The 25522-nt window shown below is 42.4% G+C and overlaps 1 protein-coding gene across 4 annotated transcripts in view; it reads left to right on the forward strand.

Annotated features, from left to right (window-relative positions):
• Positions 1 to 25522, forward strand: part of LOC134528051 (glycine dehydrogenase (decarboxylating), mitochondrial) — an 80506-nt gene that overhangs the window by 5870 nt on the left and 49114 nt on the right. Inside the window, exons 1-2 of one of the 4 annotated variants that reach the window (XM_063361255.1) lie at positions 16076 to 16376; positions 20192 to 20270. In XM_063361255.1, coding sequence (XP_063217325.1) covers positions 16368 to 16376; positions 20192 to 20270 — 88 coding nt within the window. In that variant the 5' untranslated portion in view covers positions 16076 to 16367. The other 3 variants (XM_063361257.1, XM_063361256.1, XM_063361254.1) reach the window with 3 other exon arrangements.

Genomic DNA, 25522 nt, shown 5'->3' on the forward strand with positions numbered 1-25522 from the left:
TGAGATGGCTTAACCTTTTCAGCCACACTCCACACAATACTGAACCGTGTTTCAGAAGATCTGCAGAGGTTTGTCTAGAGAAACTAACAGCCCGAAAATAAAAAATGTTTCCCGGGGGCCCTTCACAGTGCAGTCCACGGTCTTTTTTTTAAAAAACCACTCAACAAAAAAAAATTAACAATTTGTTTATTAAAAATGATTATATTATCTTGTAAATAGAACAACACTATGTTATTTATTACATGTTAACAAAACTGTATCTGCGCATATCGCAAAACTTCTAAAGTTACCAATGAATTTTATTACAATTAAACTTGTAATTTTCATATTTTCATCGGACTATATAAATATATGAATATGTAGCTCGGAGACATAAGACACTGTGTCACGTAAACATATTTTTTTTTTCATGAGAGATTCTTTAAAGAACTATAAATAGTAGCTACCTCACTTATTGACTCAACTATTTTCAACCCAAAATATGTGAATTTTGTACGTATCGTAAATCTTAGTGTTGTATGCCAATAGAAAGAACGTCAAACGGTGGTCAAGTTTATGGTTAAAAGTGCATTTTGCCCTAAAGTGGATATAGTGTCTTATGCCTCCGAGGTAAAGAATATGTGTGTGTGTGTGTGTGTGTATATATATATACATATATCGTGTGGTGGATAAGTGTTAACATAATTAACAAGCTCACGACGGGAATGCTTCTGTTGTGATTCAATGAGATGATGATGGAGCACGGCCAGAATGAATGGATGGGGGAAACGGGAGAACACTGAGAAAACCCATCTGCTCACGGCAACATCCGCCACGTTTCTCACTTTTGTAAAATCCGGACGTGACTCCCGCCAGGGATAAAGCCCGGACCACCTTGGTGGGAGGGGAAGTAATCCGACCACTCGGCCATTGTGCCTTCGTTGGCACTGTAAACTCACGCATTAAAAAAAAAAAGTGTCGATATGTAGCCATCCCACTAGACGGTCTAGGCCTATATGCTTACAGTAAGCGGGAAACTTTAAAATACTATCCAAAATTTTTATTTTAAAGCTTGGTCTCACATTCCATGTTGATTTTTTTGTAATTACTTTTTTTTAAAGGACTATTTCCAAAATTGTAACTTGATACCTTGCTTGCATTTGTTGTTCTGCCACAAATAATTTGAACAGGGTAGGGTAATATCATGGGTATAAAGAGGCAGGTGATGATAATTACGAAAACTTGGACTCCTTTTTTGGTTTGGGATCATGTTAACAATAAGAAACCCTCAACAACAGAAGCGTACGTAGAATTTTTATTTCTTGGAAGAAAAAAAAGAGGAAGGGAATAACCATTTTCAGCTGTTTGCTTTCAAAATCTTTACCCATGTTTTTGGGAATGATAGATTATTTGTAGTATTTCAGGGGGTGGGGGGGGGGGGGTAAATATTCGTTATTTCCTTCCTACTTTCGCCCTTCCTAGCGTACGCCCCTGCAACACTTCTGCACCCGCCAACGGACACAGTCGCAGTTCGGGGACCAGCGCGCACGCGCAGTCCTCGACCGCTAACCGACGCGACGGTCGAGAGAGGTCATGGGTCTCGTCGCGCGCCAGTGATAAGGAGGCGGGGTCACGCCGGGCAGGCCCTGGCACGAGCACAAGCCGCGAGGCTGATCATGCACCGGTGTTGGGGTAGAGTGCGTGCGCGTGATGCGCAGTAACATATTCGGGTTTCCTCATATAAACGGCTTCTGTTTTGTTTTTCCCATGATTTGAATTTTATTCATAATTTAACTAATGTTGATTCTTCATAAATGATTTTAATAAACTCAATGCGTGATTATTTTGTATTAATATTTTATTTATTTCAACTCTACCATAAGTAGTATAGTTAATGCCGCTCCGAAAACAAGCTTCAGACTAGGGAGCCAGAAGCGAGGCCACGGAAAAGTGTGGCTGGTGACTCGCGCAGTCGTGAACACCGGGACGTTAAACGAGAAAATATTGAACTCTTGATACCAAACACAAAATATAAAACGAACACAATTTTTAAGGTGGCTGACCAAACAGTAATATTGACAGAAGCTAACTAAAAATTAAAGTTGAAACTACGTGATATGGCTACCCTGAATACCCCACTCACACAAACAAGATCAATATTGATCTTACATACGTTCCGAGGAACACATACTTCCGACCTTAACCAGTTACCAGATCAAGAAACTGCAGATGATGAGACTAGAAAATATCTGATCACACACCTTATAAGAAGAGTATGCCCAGAGCCACTGATTGCTCACGAGAGAAGATGTGGTATGAAAATGGAGTGATGAGGGTTAGAGGAATAAGGAAATCGATGCCCGCAATCAGATGTCTTCCAAACCCTGTTGAAGTGTCTTTCACACGCGTTCAGTATAAAATTATTAAATAAAAATAACACCCATATAATTGATAGTAGTATACTTGTGTATGCCCGGGGACAAGGGTTCAGGGCGAGGTGCCGACCAACATCTGACGTCAAATCCATAATCTGACGTCACGGCGGCCATCTTGGATGACCTTGACCTTGAACTATCACCTTTACCTAGACCTTTGACCTTCAAAATTTGCAAAAATTTGCACAAAATTCCTCAAAATTTTCTAAAACTTCCATTTTTTTTAAATCCCGCTAAAAAATCTCAAAAAATTCCACAATTCAAAAATTAGGATTTCTAAAACCTCAAAATACTTTTTTCCTCAGAAAGAACACAATGTCCTTAAAAAAAAGGCTTAAGTATCCATGTCTCAAGCCTCCGATAAGCCATTTCTAGGAATAAGGATACCATGACCGCCATTTTGAATGATGACGTCACCATTGCAATTTCCGTTTTGGCCACCATCTTGAAATCCTTAATTTTTATGTTAGAAAATCAGGAATTTTTTTAAAATTCTTAAAAAAAATTAATAATCAAATTTAATAAAAAAATTATTTTAAAAAATTAAATGTACACTTACGCCATGAATCTCGGATCCTCGGTTCGAACCCGACGAGGTAAAAAGAAAAAAAATTACGTCAGGTCCTTTCTCAAGAGAAGCCACCGGCAGACTAACCTCCCACCACTTATGTCAAGATATATATATATATATATATATATATATATATATATATATATATATATAGTCATCTAGTATGACATCATGTCCGCCATCTTGAAAATCCGTAATTTCAATGCTAGAAACACAAAAAAAAATCACAAAAAATATTTTTAAAATTAGCTACTTGAAATGTTTCGTTATTTAAACGATTTCGGCCCACGGTTCGATTTACGGTGAGAGTACACCAGTAATTTATTAATGTATTTAAAAAATTCTCAATAAAAAGTAATAAAAACATCTTACATCACACCCGTCATTTTGAATTATGTCCCCACTGTATCAATTATCGTTACGGACGCCATTTTGAAAATTTTTATTTGTTATCCAATTTTAATGAAAAAAGTTCAAAGTAAATCAAAAAATTAACTTATTAGAATACTGATTGATTAAATCGATTCCCATCCTTGGTTATAAACCGGTAAGAGCCAAAACGAAAATACGATAGATCCTTCCTCCACGGAACTCACCTAGACTGACCTCTCACCACCAATATCAAGGTATATATCGTCAACTGGTATGACGTCATGTTCGACACCTTGTCTTCGAACGCATGAGGCCGCCATCTTGTTTTCGTCTGCTAGAGTGTGCTGATGCCATTTTAGTATGATTTTCTGTTCACCATACCTTTTACCTCGACTGTTGGCATATAACTTAGACATTGACCTTGAAATTTGATCTTGACCTTGAAATTTGACCATGACCTTAAAATTCGACTTTGAATTTGACTTTTTTCCTTGACCTTGAAATTTGACCTTGACCATGATTTTGACTTTGACATTGAAGACCATCATGGGTCCGACATTTTGTGTTCAGTACATGCTACGAGTAGCTACCACCTGCTAGAGGACTTTGCCACCATCTAGTTTTCGCGTGCTGGAGGACACCATCTTGTGTGTGTACTCGTCTTATAGAGTGCACTACATCATACTTAAGTTTTACCTGCTATAGTGCAGTAATCATTTATTATTACTGAGGTGTCCGCAATCTGGATATTTGGGCACCATCTTGGAATCGTGTAATTATTTAGCTAGAGATTCGGGAAAAAATCTCTTATGGATTCATAGACTAATGGAGCAAATGACTATTGGAGCCGATGACTTTTGAAACAAAAAACTGTTGGATTCATTGACTGTTGGAGAAATTATATCCTAAATTAACATTGACGATCGCATCCTACCGAGTTGAATGTTCGTGAGAATGCACCTCCTTTTCGTTAAATGCGCTTCCGTTTTATAGAATTTCCGCCCAAATGTGCTTCCTTTTCATTAAATGCTTGACCTACATGAACGTTGCGTAGTCATTGCGTGTATTGTGCGTCAATTGTGTCAACATTGCATGTTCCTTCCGTTTACTGTATGTACTGTGTGTACTGTGTGTTCATTCCGTTTACTGTGTGTACTGTGTGTACTGTGTGTACTGTGTTTACTGTGTGTACATTGCGTACGATGCTTGTTGGAGCTTTGGAGCTGTTGGAGCTTTGGAGCTGTTGGAGCTTTGGAGCTTTATAGCTGTTGGAGTTTTGGAGCTGTTGGAGAATTTGGAGCTTTGGAGCTGTTGGAGAATTTGGAGCGTTGGATCTTTGGAGCTGTTGGAGCTTTGGAGCTGTTGGAGCATATGGAGCTTTGGAGCTGTTGAAGCATTTAGAGCTTTGCAGCTGTTAAAGCATTTGGAGCTTTGGAGTTGTTTGAGCATTTAAAGCTTTGGAGCTGATGCAGCTTTGGAGCTGTTGGAGCATTTGGAGCTTTGGAGCTGTTGGAGATGTTGGCGCTTTGGAGCTTTAGAGCCAAAAAGACTGTTGGAGTCATAAACTGATGGAGCCAATGACAATTGGAACTCTGGAGCTGGTGGAGCTTTGGAGCGATGGAGCTATTGGAGTTGATTCAGCATTTGGAGCCGTCGGAGCGTTGGAATTTTGGAGCTGTTGGAGCTTTGGAGCTGTTGAGTCTTTATAGCTATTGAAGCTTTGGATCTGTTGGAGCTTCGGAGTGTTGGAGCTGTTGGAGCTTTGGAGCTGTTGGAGCTGTTGGAGCTTTCTAGCTTTGGAGCTGTTGGAGCTTTGGAGCGGATGGAGCTTTGGAGCTGTTGGATCTTTGTAGCTGTTGGAGCTGTTGGAGCTTTGGAGCCAAAATAATGTTGGAGTCATAGACTGATGGAGCCAACGACTATTGGAACTTTGGAGCTGCTAGAGCTTTGGAGCTTATGAGCTGATAGATCTTTGGAGCTTTGGAGCGATGGAGTTGTTGAAGTTGATTCAGCATTTGGAGCCGTTGGAGCGTTGGAGCTTTGGAGCTGTTGGAGCTTTATAGCTGTTGGAGCTTTGGAGTTTTGAAGCTGTTGGAGCTTTGGAGCTGTTGGAAATGTTGCTTTGGAGCTTTGGAGCTGTTGGATCTTTATAAATGTTGGAGCTTTATAGCTGTTGGAGCTTTGGAGTGTTGGAGCTGTTGGAGCTTTGGAGCTTTGGAGCTTTGGAGCGGATTGAGCTTGTAGTGTTAGAGCTGTTGAAGTTGGTTCAGCATTCGGAGCCGTTGGAGCATTGGAGCTTTGGGGCTCTTGGAGCTTTATAGCTGTTGGAGCTTTGTATCTGTTGGAGCTTTGGAGTTTTAGAGCTGTTGGAGCTTTGGAGCTTTGGACCTTTGGAGCTCTTGGAGCTTTGGAGTTGTTGGAGCTGTGGAGCTTTAAAGCTATTGCAGCTTTATAGCTTTGGATCTTTGGAGCTGTTAGTGCTGTTGGAGCTTTAGAGCTGTTGGAGCTTTGGAGTTTTTGAGATTTGGAGTTTTGTAGCTTTGGTGATTTTAAAGCTTTGGAGCTTTGGAGCTTTGAATATTTGGAGCTGTTGGAAATTTGGAGCTTTTGGAGTTTTGCAGCTTTGGAGATGTTGAGTTTTGGAGCTTTGGAGCTTTGGAGCTGTTGGAGCTTTGGAGCTTTGGAGCTGTTGGTTCATTTAGAGCTGATTCACCATTTGTAGTCGTTTTAGCATTTGGACACAAAGACATTTTTATTTTCCTTAGCGGTATAATGCATAATATTATAAATTTTCTTACTAATGATGTAGCAACAAACGTTCCATTAAAATATAACGTGTGTTTTGACTCTATATATGGAAAGTCATATCTGTTCAATGACAAAGTGAAGAAGTGTGCTTTATAGACATCGGTTGCAGTCATTTACAGTTCTGACGACGTGAAGCAGACTGTTCAACATGATGTCCAGAAATTCAGTCAAGAAGAGGACTGTGTCAGTAAACTTTCTGGCTCATCTCTGTCTAGTATAAACCGATTGATGCTAATAATTAGTCATTTCACGGGTATGTAGACCTAAATGTTTATAAGATTGCTAACCTTCGCAGGGTGATCCCATAGTAGAATATAAATTAAGTAATAAATATTATGTTGGTAAAATAAATTGCTGTGCTTTATTTCTCGAACCTGCCACTATTATGCTCATTTTTTGTTATATAAAATTAATTTTATGTCATCCAGGGATCGAACCAAGTTATAAACAATCATTAGTTTAATGAGTGAATTTTTCGGTGAATTATGGATTTTTCCCGAATCTCTAGCTAAATAATTACACGATTCCAAGATGGCGCCCAATATCCAGATTTCGGACACCTCAGTAATAATAAATGATTACTGCACTATAGCAGGTAAAACTTAAACAAGTATGAGTTAATGCACTCTATAAGACGAGTACACACACAAGATGGTGTCAACCAGCACACGAAAACTAGATGGTGCAAAGTCCTCTAGCAGGTGGTAGCTACTGGTAGCATGTACTGAACACAAAATGTCGGACCCATGATGTTCGTCAAATTCAAAGTCAAATTTCAATGTCAAGGTCAAATTTCAAGGTCAAGGTAAATTTCAAGGTCAAGGTCAAATGTTAAGGTCAAATGTCAAGGTCGAATTTTAAGGTCATGGTCAAATTTCAAGGTCATGATCAAAGTTCAAGGTCAATGTCTAAGTTCTATGCCAACAGTCGAGGTCAAAGGTATGGTGAACAGAAAATCATACTAACATGGCATCAGCACACTCTAGCAGACGAAAACAATATGGCGGCCTCATGCGGACGAAGACAAGGTGGCGAACATGACGTCATACCAGTTGACGATATATACCTTGATATTAGTGGTGAGAGGTCAGTCTAGGTGAGTTCCGTGGAGGAAGGATCTATCGTATTTTCGTTTTGGCTCTTACCGGTTTATAACCAAGGATGGGAATCGATTTAATCAATCAGTATTCTAATAATTTAATTTTTTGATTTACTTTGAACTTTTTTCATTAAAAGCGGATAGTAAATAAAGATTTTCAAAATTGTGTCTATAACGATAATTGATACAGTAGTGACATAATTCAAAATGATGGGTGTGATGTAAGATGTTTTTATTACTTTTTATTGAGAATTTTTTAAATATTTTAATAAATTACTGTGTACTCTCACCGTAAATCGAACCGAGGACCGAAATCGTTTAAATAACTAAACATTTGAAGTAGCTAAATTTTTTATATTCTTTGTAATTTGTTTGGAATTTGTAGCATTGAAATTATGGATTTTCAAAATGGCGTACATGAAGTCATACTAGATGACGATATATATATCTTGACATAAATGGTGGGAGGTTAGTCTGCCGGTTGCTTCTGTGGATGAAGGACCTGACGTAATTTTTTTTTTTACTTCGGTGGGTTCCAACCGAGGATCCGAGCTCCATGGCGTAAGTGTACATTTAGTATTTTTTAAATATTTTTTATTAAATTTGTCTTATTAAATTTAATTATTTATTTTTTTATGATTTTTAAAAAAATTTCCTCCTTTTCTAACATAAAAATTACGGATTTCAAGATGGCGGCCGTAACGGATATTACAACGGTGACGTCATCATTCAAAATGGTGGTCATGGTATCCTTATTCCTAGAAATGGCTCATCGGAGGCTTGAGACATGTATGCTTAAACCGTTTTTAGGACATTGTGTTCTTTCTTAGGAAAATGTATTTATGGTTTTCGAAATCCTAATTTTTGAATTGTGGAATTTTTTGAGATTATTTAGCTGGTTTTTTTTTTTTTTTTGCAAAAAAATGGAATTTTCAGCAAATTTTGAGGAATTTTGGGCAAATTTTGGCAAAATTTGAAGGTCAAAGGTCTAGGTAAAGGTCAAAGTTCAAGGTCAAGGTCATCCATGATGGCCGCCGTGACGTCAGATTATGGATTTGACGTCAGAGCTTGGTCGGCACCTCCCACCTCACCCTGAATCCTTGTCCCAGGGCATACCAAAGTATACTAATATTGATTTTTGTGGCTCTTACATCTTGCAATGCCTGAATTTATATTCTCTAATATTTCTTCGAACAGCACTACGTGTAAAAAGGTCTATTTAAATTATTTTCTTGTGCTGTGTTTTCTTATGACGGTGTTCGAAAAGTCAAACTGGGTTTTTTTTTTTTTTTGCCTTACCCTCTGATGTTGCAGCACATGTTGATTCAGTGACATTGTACATCAATTTACACAACTTTTTTTGTTCACTGAAAATGTGTTGCAAAACTTTACACTATCTCCTGTGGTTGTCCCAGCAGTCTCCCTTTCGCGAAAACATTTTGGTCTGAGCATGTTGTTATTCTTATTTTATGACCGAAAGGTACACGTGTTTGTACACAATTATATTGAATGTTTAGTTCATTCATTTACCTTTAATTCAAACAGAAGTAATAATAATGGTGTTACATGTCTTTAAGTCTGGTTTGAAAAGTCGTGACTTGAAGCAAAGTATTTTTTAATTTCATTAAAGAATCTTTCCCCATTGGCTTGTTGCGAGGAGTGGGAGTGGCAAAGGATGGCTCATACTTGGTTCATTTCAAGGCCCTTCTACAACAGTCCGAACCTGTGGGCGGTCCATATCCTTATCATAATGTGAATTACATCACATTGTCCCGCGGAAACTGCCCTGCCTACAATTGCGATGTCCGATGTCAGAATCTACTGATTTCTAAAGTAGTCACCAGGGCGCAGTAAATATAGGCGCCAAAATAAGAGATTTTCAATAGTTTTTGTTTATCCTTGTTTTCATGCATTGTAAATGAGTACACAGCTAAGTTTTGAGTATTCTTTTTACTGTTAAAGTTGTGGGAGTTCAAAAATATTTAGTCAGTTATTACTTTCTGTTTAAGAGGACATGCGTGTTATTATTATTCTATGCTACCAAAAGACACATATAGGGACAAAACGTTAAATTTGACCAATGTATTCGGACCAGAGAGATTCGGACCACTGCCCAAACCATCCATTTCAGATGATCACATGGACCTATTAGCTATCAGTGTTCATCGGACACAATTTTGCACATTATAATTGTAGATGAGCTGACATACTTCACTTGCAGTTCGGACATTCTTTGTAATGTCACTCAACAGGGATCAGTGTTAATAAAAATATATACATCTGGCCTATTCGGAAAACTCTCGAGTTGTGATGCCGAAGGCTTACGACCTCGCAACACCAAACACGACCTTTGTTGTTTACCCGGCGGTCGGGCTGACCCCTGGCGATTGCCACATAAACCCCCCGCGAACTGGCGCAAGCCATTGCGTAGCAACGCTTGATAACGCCCTGGCTACACAAGAATGTTTCACAAGCTCCTTTCATTTTCCCACTGGGTCATTCACAGCTGTTAAGTAGTAATGCGTTGCTTCGGAAGTTGTTATCACAGCATGTTAACAATTATTATTGTCCTCGTCCTCATAATCTTCCAACTGGTCAAAAAAATGGCACGTACACACTTCCGGTCCAGTAAAATGCAAACATGACCCCATTCCCTATTTTAGATGTTAAAACATAGTGTTTTACATATATGGAAGTGGAATTTTGAACATGAAGAGGTAAATGTTAAGGAGATGATCTATGCAATATTTTCCATGTTAAAAATCGAAGTCAAAATGAAAATGTTCTCAAATCCCCCACCCCCTCCCTTTTTAAAATCTGGATAGTAGTAAAATTATTATTTTTTGAATTATGATTATTTTTAATGCTAATTCCTTGTTGATATGTTATTAACATCTTTGTTTAATATTACTCGCTTCATGGTGATAGGACATTTTTACTATTATTCGTAGCGAGTTCTTTTGATGCTATTGAACAAAAGTCTGGCCTTTAAATTAATGCTGCTACTGTTTGTTTTGCTAACCAGTTGCTAACCAGAGTGAGTCCTAATGTAGAACAGACACCCAATCCGCAGTTTTATAATTGTTATAGGAACAAAGGTGTTGTGCGTTGCAGCGTGAAAATGATTATGAAAAATCCTTAAAAGAATTTCATATGCCATCACAAATATATGAAATATTTATCTTGCTTCTTTGTGATTGGTTGTAACTTGTGAATGAGTAAGAACGGGATGGATGTGAGAAGTAGCAAATAATGTCTCATGTCATGAAGAAGGGGGGGGGGGGGGGGAGGTTTGCCTACCATCCCACATATACTTTTTCTGTTCAGTGTGTGTGTGTGAGCACCTACTTGGATAGTTGGGAGTAAATTATATAGGTAAACTGTTTTCTGACCTTCTAGTAAAGGAAGTGAAGTATTATCAAAATATTTATATAACTTTATTTCATTTTTTCTAGGAATGCAACATAATGTAGGAGTGCATGGCTGTTATGTGTAACTTTAATTATGTCTTTAATTATTGTTTTTATTGCTGATAGTTCGATATTTTTTTATATTCCACCGTTATGCCCAGAGGCTAAAGGCCATGGGATCACTTTCATGAACTCCTAATCAGAGTGGTGCCAACTAGTTCTCATAAGTTTGAGTTATGTCAGGATATTGCGATTGAACACACGACCCCCGCGACCTGTAAGCGATTATGGGTTACTTAGGTCCCTTTCATCATTAGTGAATGGTGAATAATATATTGTTTATACATTTTCCGATGTTTCTGTGTACATAAACTTTCATTGTTGGGTTAAGGGAATTTTATGAAAAGTCAACAGTTATGGTAAAACAGTGATGTTTTAACATACCCGGTAATGTCTTGGACATACACCATTAGAGGAGGCCAGTGGTTAATTGGTTAGAACACTCGCCTCTTCAGTGGTGGATTACCAGCAGGCTGAGTAGGCTTGAGCCTAGGATGGCAGATTTATGGGCCGGCAAATGTGGGGACCGATTTTTTTTATTTTTTTATTTATTTTTTTTTTTTGCTATCTCATAGAAATAAAAAATATTTCTGCATGACAGTGTTCTGTTTTCTGATGTTTTACAGATAGAAGTCTGCAACAAATTTTGCCGATGACTTTCCCCTCTCCCTGGTCCATGTACGTTCCGTGAATCCGTGTAGCAAACTTCCATATTCTAGAGTAAAACAGCTAGTTCGCCGCCCCCCAACCAGTACTCGGCCTCTGAGCCCTCTGCCCACACTTTGAATGAGTGAAAAGAGTGAAATTATAAAAAATGTATTTCTCTGTTCCCACTATCATCCCATACATGCCATTCCTACTACTGGTTGGAATCTGCGAACTGGATAGTTAGTGTATAATGAACAAGATTACTTACGACGATATCATCGATGATTTTGCCAACAAAAAATTGCGCAAAAAGGTATTGAAACGAACTTTTATAACTTGACTGAGTTTATTATTATGAACTGTTTGTAAGCGCAATAAAGATTATTTATTCACGTGTACTAAATGTACATTATTGTGTAAGTAGCGTGCATTACCCCCCCCCCCCTAATTAAAAGTACATGATTGAGCTTTGATTAGCTCAAAAATATACCCAAAAATTATTTTACTTGCAATTTCAATGAAATTTTTTGATTGTAAAAATAATCTAGAACATGAAAAATGTAGAGGCAAGGACGGCAAAAACTTTACAGCCTATACCTTGAAATATTGAAAAATTCGCCACTGCACCTCCTACCAGAGCGATCCGGGTTCGATTCACAGCAGATACCCAGAATTTTCGCAAGAGGTGTCATCACCAGAGGTACCATCGCTGGAGCCGCCAATTCTTGGCAGAGTAGCCTACATGCAGATGTTGTAGCTCCTGCAGATGATTCTAGAAAGGATAACATTAGGTCGTAAACGATCAAGAGGAAAATCATGCTGCAGAGTGATTAATAGCATAGATAGTGCAAAGGTTTCAAACACTCATGTTACATTACAATTTTTCATTGTAATGGTAAATTCCTTAAATTTGTCTATAACATTGCCGTCACCTGCGGTCTTGGCTTCGAGACCTGGGCGGGGCCTAGTGGGAAGTGGTGATGTGTGGGTATGTTCCGGTGGGCGCCAGGCTAGCACAGTCGCTAACCAATGGTTTTGGGCGTGGATACTTTCTGCCCCGGCGTGGCCCACTAGGCCTTCGGCTGTGATTGAATTTAAGAAGGGGGTTTTTGTAGAGCTAGTTATCCAGTACTGACGTGTCCCAGGGTTGAAAACCCCCGAGGTGTAGCGGGTTCAGGCGCTACCGAAGAGTTCCTTCTTGTCCGGCTGGTGATTGCCCTGCCTGGAATGTCATCTGCCTACCCTCTTGCTGGGCATGAGCGAAGATAGGGGAGAGGGGGGGTGGAACAGGAGCCTAGAGCGAAATCTCCGAAGGGCCGCTCCAAGGGGGGGAGGGAGTCTAGAGCGTAATCCCGAAGGCCGCTCCAGGGGAGGAAGGATGCTAGAGCGAAATCCCGAAGGCCGCTCCAGCAAAGGATTCCAGAGCGTAATCCCGAAGGCCGCTCCGGAGGAAGAGGAGAGAGAGAGAGAGAGAGAGAGAGAAGGGAGAGGAGGGGTGAGCAGTAAAAAAACACCAATCCAATATTACTGCTGTATTTCCCAAGATTTCTCTGGGGTAAGGAACCTCGCCAGGTCAACATTGCTGGAGTAATATATCCCCCAGCCCCGTACAATGGTCAGTGGCATACAGTGGCAAAATCATAAGATTTCGGCACACTTCCCTAATTTAACAAATACTCTACAACATTACTATATTACACATGAATGCTAATTGGTGCCACAGTTTAATAGAGGCCAAGACACACCATTGTTTAGTCTGTATGTGTATAAATTATAGTTGCCATCTATTGGCGCTGGCTGAACTAACATTCCATAGAAGCACCAGGTCGGAGACATGTACAATGTCTTTCAGACAAGGGTCTGTTCCAGAAAGAGGTGGGTTTACTGGCGGGCGGTCGCAAGTCGGGCTTGAATTGGCCTCCGGCCGGACGACGTCAAACGCCCCCCCTCGGAGAAGCCCGACCTTGTACCGCTATTGGTCCCGCCACGTGTTGGCACCCCTAGCCCCGACTGCGGCTGGTAGGGCCTGCTCTGTTCCCCTAGCTGCGGCGTCGTGACGCTCGGCGGTGGGGTGACGTGGCGCACGCCGCCCGGTCGACTGCGGAGGCAGCTGGGCCGGGGGCGGCGGCACGGTGCATGGAAGGGTGGCGCGGCGCACGCCGCCCGGTCGAATGCGGAGGCAGCTGGGCCGGGGGCGGCGGCACGGCGGTGGAAGGGTGGCGCGGCGCACGCCGCCCGGTCGACTGCGGAGGCAGCTGGGCCGGGGGCGGCGGCACGGCGCATGGAAGGGTGGCGCGGTGCACACCGCCCGGTCGACTGCGGAGGCAGCTGGGCCGGGGGCGGTGGCACGGCCCATGGAAGGGTGGCGCGGCGCACGCCGCCCGGTCGACTGCGGAGGCAGCTGGGCCAGGGGCGGCGGCACGGTGCATGGTGGAGTGTTTCAGACCTTTCGGGGGCAGGGTTATTAACCCGCTTACTCTAAGCGTCCCCCAGGTCGTAGGCCGCGAGGTACCCTGGGACTCGGCGGGTCCGTCGTGGTCGCTCGCCGGCGGGGTTACCCGGGTCGTGATTTACGGTATGGGTTCCATGTGTGACGGTCTCCCTCTTTTCTATTGGTTGGGTTGCCGAATGGTATGGTTGCCTTTCTCGTTCCGGGATGCCGGGTGGGCTGTTGCGAGGCGTCTCGTGGTTCTCCGCATCCTCCTCCTCTGGCTCCGTTACCAGTGGGATCATTCCCGGGTCGCTGTCCATCTCGGGGTCGCCAGGACTGTAGGGCAACTCGGTGATGGTTACGGTCCCTGGGTCGTCGCCGCAGGGATGGCATCAGAGTGGGGCGCCCTCCGGGCTCGGGTACTCGTCCATCAACTCCACTGTCGGCTGTGGCTCGTCCTGTTCTGTGCCCTGGTCATTTGGTAGGCAGTTCCCGGATGTCTCCGCGGTCTCCCCTGGTGGTGTGTTCAGCACGTAGTCCTCCAGGTAACGCGGCGGGTGTCGCTGTCGGTGTGGCCATGTCCTCGTCTCGTCCTCCGACTCCGGGTGTCCGGGCGATGCTGCGTCGGCGAACAGGCTCGAGTGGGGCGGTCCGAGGTGGTGCCGTGTTGGGGTCTGGTTGTGTTCTGCGATATCCGCTATCGTCCTGGCGATGTCGATGTCTGGTGTCGTGACCGCCCTTAGGCCACGTGAGAGGTCGTCCGTGGGTGTGCTGGTGGTCTCACGCTGTGGGTTGACCAGAATGTAGTCCTCTAGGTGGCGCGGTGGTCGTTGATGGCGGTGCGATTGCGTCCTCGACTCCTCCCCGTACTCCAAGTCAGTGGGCGGCGCTGTGTCGGCGAGTGTGCTGGCATGAGGTGGCTCGGGGCAGTGTCGTGCTGGGGTCCGGTCGGGGTCCTCCACCTCCTCCTGCGTTGGTTTTCTGGCGGGGTTAGGTGGGGTGCTTTCCTCAGGAAGGCTTTCCCCAGGTAGATTGGCGAGGCGTAGGTCATCCCGATGTATCTTTTTTACTCGTCGTCCGCCTAGACGCACCAGGTAGGTGGTCCTCCCTAGACGCGCAGTAATTGCGGGGTGCCGCCGAGAGGGGGTGTACCCGGGCGAACACTTGATCGCCCACCCGCACGATGGGTGGTGGGTGGTTGGTTACGGGAGTGATACCCTCGGCGTATGCCCTCTGTCGGCGTCGTGCTTCCTCCTGCGCGGCTGCGCGGCGCCGGTTGCGCTCCTCGGTGTCTTCTGTCGGATGCGGGGTACCGTGGGTGGCCCACTGGCCCGGCAGGGGCAGGTTGTGCCCCTGTATCATCTCCGCCGGCGTGAGGCCGGTTGCCGCGTTGGTGCGCCGTCGGACGCAGAACAATGCGTCGGCTACATGCAGGTCCCATTGAGTGTGGTCCTCCCCCAGTCGGATGCGCAGTTGGGCCTTCAGTTCCTGGTTACGATGCTCTGTCGGGTTGGCCCTGGGGTGGTAGGCGGGCGTCATGTGGTGTTCAATCTGGTGCTCGGTGCACCAGGTCTTCCAGTGACGACCCAGGAACTGACTGCCGTTATCCGTCAGGATGGACTGGGGGTAGCCCCAGCGCGGGAGGAACTCCCTCAGTAGGATGTTGGTGATCGTGGGGGTCCTTACATTACCACAAGGGTATGCTTCTGTCCACCGTGTGAATAAGTCCGTTATTACCAGTAGGAAACGTTTTCCACGTGGGGTGCGGGGGTAAGGGCCCATCACGTCCAGCGCTATGGTCTGGAAGGCGGTGGTGGGGTCCCTTGGCCGCTGTTGCTCCTCTCCGTCCCGTCTCCTGGCTTTTCGTACTTGGCAGACTTCGCATTCCCGGACGTACTCCCGCACATCGTGGGTGATGCCAGGCCAGTGGTAGTGTTGACAGCAGTGGCTATTCTGGAAAATGCAAGGTATGTTGTAGGAATATCAAGTGCTCACCAAACCTCTCTGGTAGTCCATTTCACGTACAGCGACTAAGTGAGTGCTAGAAGTGGATTTTTGCAGGGAACAAGCGAATGTAATCAGTTTTAAACAGATAAAAACCTAAAATAACCATTAATTTACATAGTCCCGAATCTGTAACATTAGTGTTTAAGGACACGATAACGGAACCTAACTTCTCAGTGACTCTATGGATGAGGAATGAAAGAAATGTATCTGTCAATTCGTCATGTTGGTTACCCTGTAGCATTCCTGTGGCGTGCGTGTACAATTGTTTCTTGTTTACGTACGAGTATCTATTTTTTTTATTGGATTATGATGTCACGTGATTGTTCGTGATAGGCCAGAATTCAAATGAACTAATACGTGATTATTTAGTTCAATTATTGTTTAAAACGGTACTGATCCAAAAGAACCGATTCGGTCAAAAGATCCGTTCTGCCCATCACTATTCCACAGGTCTTGTATTGCAAAATTAAAAAATTCTATATCTCCTAAAGTATTTGGAATTTCTTATCTCCGCCGCTTTTAATGAAAAGAGGAAGTTGAAGAGCAAATGTTAAAGGTATTTTCGGAGTTTTAACATTTATTTTCGCAAATACCGCTCAACTACATATGAAGAAATTTAAAAATTCGATATCTTCTAAAGTATTTGGAATTTCTTACCTCCGCCACTTTTAATGAAAAGAGGAAGTTGAAGAGCATAAAATAAAGGTATTTTCGGATTTTTAACATTTTTTTTCGGAAATACCGCCCAAGTAAATATTTACCTATCTGTACTCTTATCAGCATGTATTTTGTTCACAAAGTTAAACAAAATGTGTGTTCTTGACATAAATCTCTACTGAAAAAGCACATGTTCACACGAATTTTGCATGGACGTAATGCACGTAAAGAATTATGTTTTATTTTTTAGAGCTTAAAGAATTGCTATAGTATTCTTTTGGTTAGGTTTTTTTTAACATCTTTTATTTGTGAGTTCTTTAGCTCTTGAAGAGAGCTGTAGCCGAATGATTGTACCAGTACTCACGTCTGTATAATAATGCCCCCCCCCCCCCCTCCCTCCCCCCGGGACTCTTTCAGAAAACGTAATTTTTTCTAGAGCAGGCTGCATTTGGGGAAAGAAGGGAATGCTTTAGCCTCTCAGGCCTGCCTTGGATTGCAGTGGAAGTGACTGATATATGTATTTGCTAATGGGTCAATGGGTCAATGCAGTATAATAAGTTAAGTAAATTTCTATAACAGCGGCGTTTCCGTAAATAAATTAGTAAAATTACATAAATGGTGGTTTTCAACACTACAGAAATGCATCTGTTTACACTGGAAACAGCTTTTGAAAATTTATACTGGAACTGAGGAATTACCTTTTATATTTTAAAATAGGTAACTTTGCAGTGATGCGGCCGTTGCCGTGTTATGATTTCATAGCACAGCCGAGACGGTTTTCCACGAAAGATATCCCAGATCCTGTTCTCAGTGCCTGACTATTTATTCAATACTTCCTGCAGTCTGATCCTGTGGTTCTCGAAAGATCCTTAGGAACGGAGTCTAGTTTCAAAAAGAGAGGGATGCTTGATGTTAGTAACGGCTGGGGCCTAGACTGTTTTTCACCCTAATTGTTTTTTATTTAAGGTAAATTTTGTTCAGTAAGTTACTGTTCAATATTCATTTGAAATGGAGAACAAAATAGGATGCAAAACAGTCTTGGGCCCCATCTGTAACATGCTGAAATTAACATTTTTTTTTCTAAACAGCCTCAGCCAAGCGATATTCCTAAGAATCTCTGGAGAATCAAGGAAACAGTAAGGTGTTGAAAACAATCAGGGATGTTTCTCGTGAAAAATAGTCTCTGCTAATCTATTAAATCACAACATTCATTGATGTCACTATGTAAGCACAGACCGTGTCTCTGTTACTGTACAGTCTAGCTAAAACAAATTTGTCTTTATTTTCGCAATAGCGAAAACGTATGTTAGGTTACGTTCAGGACTATTATTCTTATCAATTCAAAACCACACTTAGTACAAGTAGTAACAGAACAGATTAGGTAGGTACAAGACTATTTTCCTTAGTAATACAAATTCACGCTTGATTCAAGTAGTACCACAATAGAAACACACACGTGGTAAACATGACAGTAATTTTATACTTGTTCATCTGCAAACATGAGTTTCTTGGAATCCAGTTGGAATCTTAAAAACATAATTTTTAATTTAAATAGAGGAAGGTCACTTTTCAATTTTAATAATTTTTTTTTTTTACACTGAGGGCGTACGGTGTTGTGGTGAAATTATCGGGGAAAGTTAGTGGGCGCCACCACGTGAGTGGGCACGTGGACCCGGCTGGAGACCCTAACCCAGGGCGTTACGTGGCCCGTGTGTGGCGAGATATTGGCCCTCTAAATATTAAACGCGCTGCTCTCAACCCTACCTAAGCCCGCTCTCAGCGTCGGGCACGCTTCTAATACGCAGCGGGTTCTCAGGGCGTCCCACACGCCGCCGGCCAGGTTGGGGTCCCACGTGGCCCCCCGAACACAAAGAACACGTAACACAGTTAATTGGTTTATTCTACTCACGATTTATATCCGTACACGCTCCTTCACTAATACAACTGAGAAAAACGCCCGAGGCACGAATCGGCTTAGGTGAGGAGGCGAGCCACGCACGTGGTCGCCTCAAGGCAGAGACACGTCCGCCCTCGGCCGGCGGGAGAGAAAGACTGGGCTGAGCTCATGGTCTGCAGGTGGCAACATGGCGCCCTTCGCGCCGAACACAATTACCGTTACAACATTCTGCGATTCCGTGCCCCGGCGAAAGTTAAGTAAATCATAGATTACATTAGTAAATATATAAAAATTGCTGGCAAATTAAAGTACATTAATATTTACGTAGTTATTGAGAATTTATATAAAAACATTCCTACCCTCGTCCAAGTCCGTGCCTATTCGGGTCCGCCCGGGCAACGTCTATAGTTTTATAATTGACGTAATATTTAAATTAAAGAAATACATGGGTAAACTGCAACAAGACACTGGGGCAAAAGAATAAAAGAAAAAGGGTTACAATATCACTTAACACATTTAGGGGTGCGGCGCACTGCAGCTAAGCGCCCTCTTGCCGGGCTAGCAACACACGCACACACGCACGCACGAGCGGGAGGTTTGAACTGCGACGGTGGTTGGGCGGTGTCATATCGGGCTCAAAGGGGCTGCAGGCCCGGACGACGTCAACACAAAAGTGGCGACTCTAAAAATTTAACGTAATTTATCATTGAGTTTTTGTATTTAACTTTTTTTTACTACTAGGTCGGAAAGCACATTGCCTACAACATTTCTGTGCAAGTACGAATTGAAGATATTGTTCATTACATATTGAACACTGTACAGTATAGTGTCCGTTGTGTAACTCGTTTTAAATTTGACATTTTTTTCACAGTTAGTACCTACCAATGGTCTGTGTATCTTTGGTCTCTGTTCTATCAAACTTCTTTTTAACAAAATAATGTGACTGTCAGTGTTCATAAACAAATATCATGTTTGGCTTTGCAAGTGACTTTTTGGAAATGGAGCCACTGGTACAACTTTTGAGAACCATGTACATGTGCTGGTAGCAGGCATTATTGTTTTTTTTTTTTTTTTCAAGGCAATCTGCTCTCTATGTAATGGTTTATTCTGCAGATAATATTTTTTAATTTACTAATTTTGTAATTCAGGGGCACATATCTATACCATTTTTAGAGGGAAAAAAAGGAAGAAATGGATCTGTCACAAGGGTTTTGTTCATTGGATTAATCATAACTCAATTTTTACAAATTTTATGTGAGGGCCTATAATTCCAGAGGGGACCCCAGGCCCTTCTGCCTCCCATGGGATCTATGCCCATGTTGTCAGTAGTACAAGCAATGGTGTACCATCACGTACTGCTGAAGCATACTATGCCTGGCATTTTCTGATATAATCATTAATCAAACTATAAACCCTCATTTGTCATTTCAATGTTGAAACTATTTCATCCTAAATTTCCATTTCCTTGAGTGAGTTACTTTACTTACGTTCTTCTATAGTTCTCTCAGGCAGGTCCAGCAAACTCATTAGGTGAGTTGGGTGACCACCTAGGGCAACAACATATTAGGGGCGGCAAAACCGGAGTCACCTTAGTTATGGGAGGAGTGGTAAATGTGACTTTTGCCTAGAATTGCAGACCTGGTGGTGCCGGCTCTGCTCACAGGACTAAAGATAAATAAGATTGTAATGTATTGGACTACCAATTATGTTTTATTAACAGTAACATTGGCCAAATAAAATGTTTAGTACCTAAGTCTGCTAAAATAGGCTTACTGTGAAGCGGAACACAATGAATGATGCTGATGTTAAACTTTCAGAGCTTGGACGAGATGACGGATGCTGCTGTTCCCGCCAACATCCGCCTTAGCAAGCCACTCGACACCGGAGGGCCTGTGGGTGAGTGCTTTTCTCGGTGTGAAGCGTAAGAAGCCTATACATTTAGTTAATGGCCTGTATGACATTCAGGAGATACACCTTCTTTTATGGATCATTGCTAAGTATGTATGTAGATGCAACTATGCAACTACATAAATGTTATAGTTGTGCAAACACTGTCAATGATTGAGAGTAATTTTGATGCATTAAGGCCTGGTCATACACATCATCAAATTCAAGGAAGGTATGGAGTTAAAATTTTATAATTAGCCCTTAAAAAAAATTAATATTGAAAAATTAAAAAAAAAAATGTTAAATAAGTATGTATGTTATTCACGAAATAAGTAAACTATGGCAAGTGTAATTGCAGAATGGCTAAAATTATAGTAATTCACGTGCAGAGTTACTCACACTGCAGAATGCCTGAAATAAAAATATGTGTGTTATATTATGGGTTACGGTATGTCTAAAATTGTGGTATGACTATTGAAAGAGCTAAATTATTACACACGCATTAGGAACATAGCCAGGATAAAAAATATTTTGGATGTAAATAGAGGTTTTATCAGCATTATCTGCAATGGATAAATACTTAGCAGCAGTTTATATGTTTTTTTTTATAAAGTTTATTTTTAACTTAGCAATTGGAAGCCTAGAAAATGTTAATCTAGGACAGACAACATTTATTAAAAAAAAATTAAAAATTTTTAAAAAACTGTGTTTACAAACTGTAGAAGTCAATAAAATGTTCGGTTGCTGGAGTTGGTATGACTGAGAAAAAAAGAGACGAGAGTGTAAAATGATGGCGGAATAAAGAAGTGCGGTGTTATCATGTGAACTGGCATTATTACTGTATTTAAGTCAACAGGTTATGGGCCCAGTCCCGGCATGGATTCGAGTTATTGAATAAGTAACCGAATAAGCGAACGCGGTATAAAGTTTGTCACGAATGTGTGTAGAAAGTGGTAATTCATGAATATGAAAGTCGGTGTTTACAACTGTTGACGAAAAGCACTTGCCGCGTTTGTATATCGTAACTCCCGTCATGGAATCGGAAAATTCGGGTCGTCTTCTGAAGTTAGTGGATGAAAACAATTGGAACATTTGGAAATTCCAGTTAAGTGTGATTCTCAAATCGAAGGAGTTGTTTGATATTGTGTCGGGCGGGGATCCGAAACCGTGTAAAACAGCTGATGTTTCACAAAGTGATTTTGAGAAGAAATTGAAGACATGGTGTAGCCGCGACAATAAAGCGCAGGAAGCAATAATTACGCGCATGGAGGCGGGCCCTATGACACACTTACTTACTTGTGAGTCGGCGAACGAAATGTGGGAGAAATTGCTGTCTATATATGAGCATCGTTCGGAGGTGAGTCTGCACCAATTGCAACAAAAGTTTTTTAATGTAAAATATGAAGGCGAGGGTATAGCCCTCTTCATCTCGAAGCTGCAGGAACTGGCAGGTCGTTTGAAAGAACACGGAGAAAAATTGTCAGAACAGATGTTGATTACCAAAATTTTGATATCTTTGCCTGAGAAATATAAACATTTTGTTTCGGCATGGGAGTCGGTACCCGCTCAGGGTCAGAAACTTTCGGAATTAACCTCAAGGCTATTGATCGAGGAAGAACGAACTGTAGGAAAAACCAATGTAGAAGGTGCTTTATTTACAAAAAGAGCCGAGTCAGGTCCACATAAATGTTTTTCATGCGGAAAATCTGGACACATAAAGGCTAATTGCTGGAAAAACAGAACTCAGAAAACCGCGGAAGGAAATGAGAAGGGAAGTCGGGCTTGTTTTTACTGCAAGAAACCGGGTCATTTCTTAAAGGATTGTAGGTTAAGACTTGCAAAGGACGGCAAGCAGACTTACAAAGGCTCCCAGAGCAGTAATGTAAATGCATTCATTAGTGCAGCATTGATAGGAGAAGGGTTAAACTCGGAGGACTGGTACGCAGACAGTGGCGCCTCGGAGCACATGTGTTCTCAGAGAAACATTTTTTCAGAGTTTAGTAACTTGGAAGAAAGGAGGGAAATTGTAATAGGGAATGGGTCCAAGTTAACAGCGATTGGAATAGGAACAGTTAAAGTGGAAACTTACACAGGAGACAGGTGGGAGCGGTCAGAACTGAGAGATGTTCTTTTTGTGCCAGACCTGAAATTTAACTTATTTTCAGTCGGGGCGGTCCTAAGAAGGGGATTCGAAATGACTTGGACCGAGGAAAAATGTGAGTTCATCAAAGAGAATAAAGTTTGTGCAGTTGGATTCCAGGCAGGAAAGTTGTACAGAATGAAATTTAGAGAACCATTGAACTCAGCAGTCACAGCGATTAGTACTAAAGGAAAGTGTTCGCTACAAGTGTGGCATGAAAAATTAGCACACCAAAATGTACAACATATAAAATCATTCCTCCGGGAATGACAGATAACACTCCCAAGCTCAAATGATTTTTTCTGTGAACCTTGTGTCAGCGGTAAGCACCAGAGGCAGTCCTTTCCACCTAGTAAAACCAAATCTACGACAACATGTGAAATCATTCACGCAGATATATGTGGACCAATGGAGACCCCCTCTATGGGGAAGGCAAGGTTTTTCCTGTTAATTGTCGACGACTTTAGCAAATACAGAAGCGTTTACTTCTTGCAACACAAATCTGAAGCAATAGAGAAGATGAGAGCATTCCTGCAGTTAGCCAAAAATGATACAGGAAACAGTGTGAAAATTCTCAGGACAGGTAATGACAAAGAACTAACAAGCCAAGAAATGGTGAGAATGACAGAAAACCTGGGTATACGACACCAGAAAGCAGCTCCCTATTGTCCGGAACAGAATGGGAAGGTGGAGCGAGAAATGAGGACTGTAGTCGAAGCGGCGAGAACCATGTTGCAAGCCAAGAATATGAATAAGAGTTTTTGGGCCGAAGCAGTGAATACGGCGGTGCATGTGATAAACAGAACAGGCAAGAGTTCCGTGGATGGCAAAACCCCTTATTCGTTGTGGTTCAATGCCGAAGTGGAAATCAAACACTTCCAAACCTTTGGAGCGGTAGCCTATGTTCACGTCCCAAAGGAGAGGAGGAAGAAATGGGATGCTAAAAGTGTCAAAGGTTTTTTCGTTGGATACCAGGAAAACTCCAAAGCTTTCCGGATATATGTTCCTAGTCGGCGAAAGGTAGAGATAGCTAGAAATGTTGTGTTCCAGTGTGAAGAGGCACAGCCAAGGGCAAACATCGAAGAGAACCAGGTGAAAGACGTTGACCAAGAGGGAGGAGGGGACGCAAACGAAGAGACTAATGATAACAGTGAAATGTGGCTGGAAAGTGGAGGCTGCCCAACTTCATCTCAAGAGGATGGAGTCGAAGAAGATTTCAAAGGTTTTGGGCCGATACAACGGAACGCTATACCACCTGGACGCCGCGAACAGTATGAAATTTCAGTGTCCGGGGATCCAGCAGAAATGGCAAATAACCATGGAAACCCATCAGCTGTGGATCAGTTAGTGCAAGGTACCAACCCTCAGACAAGCAAACTAAGGAATCGACTAAGCCTGAGAAAACCACGGAAGTTAGACAGTTACGAAACAAACTTCTGTGCTTCATCTGAACCGACCACCTATCAAGAGGCCATGAAGAGAAGTGATAGTATTAGGTGGAAGGAAGCAATTGATTCAGAGTTGCAGTCTATCGAAGAGAACAAAACCTGGACCGAAGTGATACCTCCGAAAGATAGTCATGTTATTGGGAGTAAGTGGGTTTTCAAGATAAAGAACAACGAACGAGGAGTACAATCGCACTACAAAGCTCGTCTAGTGGCGAAGGGATTTGAACAAAACAACATGTCTGACTTGGGAGAAATATATTCTCCGGTAGCAAAACTGGCGACTGTTAGAATACTGCTAGCGGTTGCAAATCAGCTAAGTCTGCCTATCTATCAAATGGATGTGCAGAGTGCGTTCCTGTATGGAAGCATAAAGGAGGAAGTGTATATGGCCAAACCGGAGGGAATGGAGTGCAATGGCAAAACCGTATATCGTCTGAATAAGTCCCTTTATGGCCTAAAGAAATCCCCCAAGTACTGGAATGATAAATTCAACCAGGTGATGGAGCAGGATGGATTTGTGAGATCAAAACATGATTATTGCTTGTATGTAAAGAATTCATTGGAAACAAGGTTGTACGTCCTTCTGTATGTTGACGATTTGCTGATTGTGGGAAATGAAGAAAAGGAAGTTCAAAGGGTTAAAATGAACCTGAATGAGCACTTCAAAATGACAGATCTCGGGGAAGCGTCGAACTACCTAGGTATTTGCATAGCACAAGACAGAAAGAACGGAATACTCAGACTGAACCAAACGCAGTTCCTGAAATCACTACTGATGAAATATGGGATGGAAGATTCGAGACCAGTTGCCACTCCAATGGACCCATCCATCAAGATAGTGAAGGATGACCAACATCCCAAGGACTGGGAACTCGAAACAAGATGTCGTCAGCTGATTGGAAGCTTGATGTACGCAGCGGTAGGAACGAGACCGGACTTGAGTGCCACAATTGGTTTCGTAAGCAGGTACCAAAATAGCGCAAGCCAAGAACTTTGGAAAGCCCTAAAGCGAATCCTACGATATATTAGAGGAACGTTGGATTTGACGCTAGTCTACAGGCGTCAGTCCGCAGTCCCAACTGTGGAGGGATATGTGGATGCAGACTGGGGAGGTGACGAAGGGGACAGAAAATCAACTTCTGGATCTGTGTTCTTAGTTCTGGGTTGCACAGTGACTTGGAGTTCAAAGAAACAACCCTCAGTAGCTCTCTCATCAACTGAAGCCGAGTATATGGCACTTAGCTATGCGGCTATGGAGGCTGTGTGGCTGAGAGGAGTGCTAAGCGACCTTGGTGTGTTAGAATCGGAAGAACCTGTAGTAATACACGAGGACAATCAAGCAGCCATAAGGGTATCAAAGAATCCGGAGAGTCACAAGAGATTGAAACATGTGGACATACGGCACCACTTCATCGGGGAGAAGATACAAGAAGGCGTAATTGAAGTGCAGTATGTCACCACCCAAAATCAGGTGGCAGATGGACTGACCAAAGCCTTGAACAAATCGTTATTTCAAAAATTTGTGTGTAATCTTGGACTTGAGTAAACCCTTTTGATCATGTAATAAGTAGTAGTAGTTGTTGTTGGTGTTTTGTGGTTTGAAAGCAACAAACCTTGTGTGGAAAAGCTGATGTGGTCAAACTAAAACTGGGTTCTCTAGTCGTACAAGGTGA

This window comes from Bacillus rossius, chromosome 1 (assembly GCF_032445375.1).
Source record: "Bacillus rossius redtenbacheri isolate Brsri chromosome 1, Brsri_v3, whole genome shotgun sequence".
NCBI lineage: Eukaryota > Metazoa > Arthropoda > Insecta > Phasmatodea > Bacillidae > Bacillus > Bacillus rossius.